The 6,029-nt window shown below is 33.2% G+C and overlaps 2 protein-coding genes across 2 annotated transcripts; one reads left to right on the top strand and one right to left on the bottom strand.

The window, feature by feature from the left end:
- Window positions 1–16: 16 nt before the first annotated feature.
- LOC115452205 (nibrin) lies at window positions 17–2,031 on the top strand. The gene has a single exon (XM_030180674.2). It carries the CDS (start codon window positions 143–145, stop codon window positions 1,976–1,978), a length of 1,836 nt encoding a protein of 611 aa, XP_030036534.1. The 5' UTR covers window positions 17–142; the 3' UTR covers window positions 1,979–2,031.
- On the bottom strand, window positions 2,026–5,198 carry LOC115452236 (ribosomal L1 domain-containing protein CG13096). The gene is made up of 5 exons (XM_030180707.2): window positions 4,543–5,198; window positions 3,949–4,087; window positions 3,010–3,433; window positions 2,647–2,803; window positions 2,026–2,138 (listed from the first exon to the last, which is right to left on the bottom strand). Exons 1-5 carry the CDS (start codon window positions 5,073–5,075, stop codon window positions 2,057–2,059), a joined length of 1,335 nt encoding a protein of 444 aa, XP_030036567.1. The 5' UTR covers window positions 5,076–5,198; the 3' UTR covers window positions 2,026–2,056.
- Between the last annotated feature and the right edge of the window lie 831 nt (window positions 5,199–6,029).

Here is a 6,029-nt window from a genome sequence, read left to right on the forward strand (position 1 = left end):
CAAATCGAGACACTGGGTTATGTCACTTGTCATTTATCTGTCATTTTTGTAACTCTTATTGCTTTGTATCGGCGCTTGTTTATTTCGTGGTATCACGTATACCGGTTACACTTTCTTAACTCAAATATATTAGTAATAAAACATGTGGTATTTATCATCGGAGACCGATCAGCGGATTCTATACGTTGTGCCACTTAACAAGGAAGTGGTAATAGGCAGAAATGCAGACGGACAAACTTGTACTTTTGTTATTTCGGATGATCCCTCAATAAGTAGAAAACATGCACTGCTATCGGTCACAGAAGATGGTCTGTATATACAAGATTTGGGCTCAAGGTATTTTACATACATCAATGAGGAAAAGTTAGAACCTGATTCCAAAGCCAAGTTAAACAACAGCGATTTAGTAAAGTTCGGTAAACTGAATTGCGTGTGGAAGGTACACGAAGTCAATCTCACGACATGCACGTCGACATTAAAGGGAGAAAATCTTCAGACAGTAAGGAACATTGTCGGTCAAATTGGTGGGGTTTTGAAGACTGAGTGGGAGGATGAATGCAGGTTCTTGACCATGCCTGTCATTACGCTGACAATTAAAGTTGTTTTAGCTCTGGTACAGGGTTGCAACATTGTCACCACAGATTATTGGAATAACTGTCTTGAAGCTGTGAATGATAATGCAGAACTGCCTGATCCACATAAATTTGTTCCAAAAGTGGTTGAAACTACTTTAAATAAGGAGGTAGTATCCTTCATCCCTAATGAACAGAGGAAAACACTGTTTGCAGGCAAAAAGTTTGTTTTTTTCCATAAACGTCAGTATGAGATGTACAAGAGTGTGTTGATGAAGAGCAGTGCAGAGTCTGTTTTGTTCAATGAGGCCCAGCTGACTAAAGCAATGCTTTGTGAACGGGATGTGATCCTCATACAAGATAATATGGCGTATGTCTCTCAAGAGACACAAACTCTAAGAAGCAAAATCAATGAGATTTTTATGTATCTAAATTCAAAGGGCAAAAGACCTATACCTGAGGCAGAAATTGGCCTAGCCGTATTATATTGTTCAACAGAAAAATACTGTAATCCAGATTTCAATATTTCACATGAAATGATGAAACAAACATCCAAGAATAAGGCTGCTAATGTGTTAGCTTTTGAATCTCAATCTCAAAACCCTGCAGTATCCACAAACAAGGTTGTTGATGAAAGCCTTACTGCCCTTGATAATACAACAGAAAATGCATCCAAACGAAAATTCTCTGAAGATAATGATGACATACAAGCAAATGCAAATAAAAAAATTGCCACTGGACCATCAATCATACTTGAGGATACTGTTAACAAAAGAAAATTGGCTGATGAAGATGATATCTCAAATCCATCAAAGAAATTGGCTTTACAGAGCAACTCTGAAGGTGATGACTTATTCAATTTCATAACTTCAGACAATGAAGCCAATGAGGACAAAAAGGACACTGAAACTACCAAGAGATTAAACTTAGCCAGACCAACAAAGAGGAAAGCTAATGATGATGATGGTGATGATTTATTCAACTTTATTCAAATTAATAAACCAAGAACAAGTAATGATACAGAAAATAATGAAAAAGTTGATAATGATCAATCAAGGGCCAATCACATTAAGAAAACGGGAAATATCAGTGCAGATGAAATATTAGCTATGAGAGGTTCAAAACTAGCAGAGTTAATGAAAGATAATGTAGATGCAGATAATGGAATGAAAATAAATATAAAAAAAGAAATAAAACAAGAATTAGATGAGCAAATGAGTCGACTTGATCTGGGCATGACTGTTGTTACTATAAGAGATGATTTGATTGTTAAAAAAGAGCCCATAGTGATAGAGGAAGCACAGCCAACTGTGAAAAACTTTAAAAAATTCAAAAAAGTGTGGCCATTGAAGATGCAGGTGACATCAAATGTATCAATGAGTATGACAACTGTGGGTGGCAATTAGAATAAATCCTAACTATATTTTTTATATGATTCAAATAAAACACACAATTATTACTATTAATTTTATTTCCTCAACAAATCAATCTGAGTCCATTCCTTCTCCTTCTTCTGGCTTCTCATCATTTTCTTCAATTGCATTATCATCCTCACTCTCATTGTTACTGTAACAGAAATTTAATGTTTTAACATTATAATAACAATAAATATATATTGGAAATAACTTAGTTTTGTTTAAGTTTGATGTTGGCTATAAATTAAAAATTAATTTCTAAAAACATTTTTCCAGGGGTTTCCCAAACTAGGCTAGGCCTGTATCTTGGGGCATGCAAAAAAAATTATAAATACTGCATAGTTTGTTGATAGTAGCTTGGTAAGCAGTAACAAATTATTTCAGATTAACAAAATCATGTAAAATTGGTTCAAAAGTCTTGATCTAAATATGGCTTTCTTCTGATACTTCTATTTCCATCAGTATTTTATGCTCTAACTCATATCTGACAGAAACAAAACGCTGCTATTAATTTTGCAGATTTATATATATTATTGATTTACCTTTCCAGTTGCCCTTTTTTATTATTACAAACTTAAATTTAAATTACAATAATTGTATTTAAATATTAGACTATATGGAATTAACATGTGCAATGTTACGAATAACATTTTACTTACGTAGTATCCATATCTTTACTCTTGACCAAGTGCACAGTGCCGTCAGGTCCCACCTTCACCTTGTGTCCAGGCTGTGTTGAAAGATCATCTTCCAACACCTTGAAGTTATTAGGTTTCCTCTTTCTCATCTTAGGTGGATTCACTGTGTTGGATGGACCTGTGTATTAAAGGTAATATAAAATTATTTAAGACGGTTTATTAATAAATTTACTTGTAGATTTTTGTCTTTGATAATTAATAACATTAATAAATTTAAATAATTAAAGCATAACAACACAAAGAATGAGTACAGAGTGCTGTATAAATATCATATTCTGTATTGCTGTAAGTTGATGTATAAAGAACAATCCGAAGCATACTTACGTAATGTCATATATAGTGGTAAAGATAAACTCAGTGGAAGTTTCAGGCATATAGACCTAATGTTTGGTTCACCTCCTGGGTATTTCGTACGTATTTGATCTATTAAGGACAATACATTCTCTTTGACCTTCTCCTGCGGCATGCTAGTATGACCAACAATAATTGTGGATGTCTCTCCTTCATTTAAACGGAGAACAGAAGTCCTTAAGCCAACATCAATTGCGTCCTTTAGCTTTTTATTTTCCAATCTGACTGGGATTAGCATGTTATGTTTTTTGAAGAACATTTTGCCTAAGATGTGAGATGCATGGTTCAGAACTCTTGTATCAACCATAATGAAGTCGTGTTGAGTTAATAGCCTGCGCTTTAATTCAAACTGATCATACTCCACTTTCAGTTGCCTCAATGGTAGAACTGTTTTCACCTGCAACAATTAAATATTCTTTTTTTTACACAATATATTCATTTTAATCAAATAAATATGTCTAACATGTAGGGTTTTTTTTATTGGTCAGAGTAATTGGTATAATTAATAGAAAGTGAAAATAATTATAATAAGTAGTTATGATTAATCACCATTTTTAATAAACAATCTCAATCACTTTTTTTATCTATGTCAAGAACAGACCAATCAGAACGAAGATTCTTTTTGACATGCTTACAAATGAGTGTCTTTGATTGGCTTATTTTGGGAATCTGATTTAAGATTGACATTGAGATTGATTACTGAATATTGTTAGATATATTTTAAAACACTTTGAAATGCATTATTTTTAAATAACAATGGATAGGAATTTTAATCTGTGATAATATATTATGTGATTTTAAGATGTGTATAATATATGTGGTGGCACAAAAATACACATATTTTTTACATTTTGGATCTTTTTAAATTAGTGGATGGGATTGAAAACTCATATTAAGATGACCGTTACTCACTGAAGTGACTCCTTCTTTTCTCAACAGCTCTTCCCAGTGGTCAACTGTCGGTTCATGATCTATCTTTCTCCCTTTCTTCAAATCTGGTGTAATGAGACATATTTCACCTGTTGATGCAAAGGTACTATGCGGTAGTACACTGAAAACATAATAGATTTTTTAAAATTTTTGTTTAATTAATCCTTAGAAGACAGGCTATAATATATAGTCTTTCGACCATACTGCAGTGTCTTATGTATGGAAACATAATAGATTGATTAGAATTTGTTTTTATTTTATCATTGCTGTTGAAGGTAGACAAGCTAACTGCCCTTGTTTGTTTAAGTACTTCAAAATTATCTTAGTAATTCAAATAAGATTATATTCAATAGGATTGGGAAATGTAAATGTGAAATGGAACTGTTACCATTTATTTATAAAAATAATAAATAGTATTTATAAAAATAACACTAATTGTAAAATTTTGAGTGATACCATTATTAATATAATAGTCATAGTAGTCTAAAAAATGTACGGAAGAACCAAAAAAAAAACAGTAATATTCTTTTATTCCAGCAATAGTATTAATACCTTACATTAAATTAAATTACTTACAATTTAATATTCCCTTTAGTGCTCTGAATTTTCATACAGTGAATTTCAGCGAAAATAGGTGTATCATCGTTGAGTATGGTGTTTTTCTTCTTATGTTGTATAGCCAGTTGCTGCAATGCATTCAGACATGAGTTCACAACATCATCAGTAACACTCTTTGTAGGCATTATGTATTTCGCCCTTTTTTTTACTTCCTTTGCCTCATTTATTCCAGAGACCACCTCCTCTTTGCTAATTGTGGGAAGTTTCCTCTTTTTGGTTATTACAGGAGCTTTGTTCTGTTTACTTGTTGCAGGAAGTTTCTTCTTTTCGCTGCTTATAGGACCTTTGTTTTCTTTGCTTATTATAGGAGCCTTATTACCTTTACTTTTTGGAGGATTTTTCTTCTTTTTACTTATTATAGAGACTTCTTTCTCATTGTTGGTCTTTATTGGAGACACAAGTTTCTTCACCGGTTTTTGTTTTTTCTTAATTTTTTGTACTTTGTTTGTTGGTTTAATATTCTTGGCTGCTTTTTGCTTTATCGCTACCATTTTGTTTGCAATTAATTCAAACGTTTATTAATGTTATAAAGATATTTTCAACTCAAAAACAATGTGTGTTTTCACCACATGTCAACATGAACATAACCTCAAAAAAGTAAAATGTCAGAGAAATGACAATTTAACCCAGAGTGACTAACAAGAAAAATATTAGTTATTCCTTTAATTTTACAATTTAATTTCTCGAAAAATTAAGTTAATTGTGTATGATTGGAATAAAATAAATTTGCCGGTTTGCGTTGATAAGCACGTTTCGAAGCTCACGACAGTAGATGCCGGAATTTCATAAGGGTTGGTCGGGTCGGTGCTGTTACTACCTTGTTTCTTTTGCACAAGATTAAGTATATTATCGCTTGGCAACATTCATTTTTATACCAGATAACAGCACGGTTCATGGGCGATACTACTATGAGCTGCCTGGATCGGAGGTGGATAATTTGAGGAGGTTTAAGGATCTTGTCATGGAGCTCAATCGCAGTCTGGACCTCATTTCTATATGGGGTTCCAAAAACTTGGTAGAGTTCAATGCCCAGAAAATGCAAAAAAAACTGTAATGCAATAGATAAGACTCATGCGCGTTCCACCTAGCCACTGTTATATGCAATAAGAGAAAAAAAATGAAAGAGTATTGTTTCATGCGTGTTGCGGCCCTAAAACGGTCGCGCATCGCGGGTACCCCCTCCGCCCCAATTAAGTTATGCCACTGCCTTGGAGACAGGTACAATTAAAATACCTAATATATACATAACATACAATTATATACAGCTGAAGAGTTTGTTTGCTTGAACGCGATAGGTAATCTCGGAAACCACTGATTTAAATTTAAAAATTATTTACTGTTGGATAGCCCATTTATCAAGGAAGGCTATAAGGCATAGGCTATACACTGATACAGAACATCACGCTATGGCCAATAGAAGCGGAGCATCAATGAAACATGTGGCA

This window comes from Manduca sexta, chromosome 12 (assembly GCF_014839805.1).
Source record: "Manduca sexta isolate Smith_Timp_Sample1 chromosome 12, JHU_Msex_v1.0, whole genome shotgun sequence".
Lineage (NCBI taxonomy): Eukaryota > Metazoa > Arthropoda > Insecta > Lepidoptera > Sphingidae > Manduca > Manduca sexta.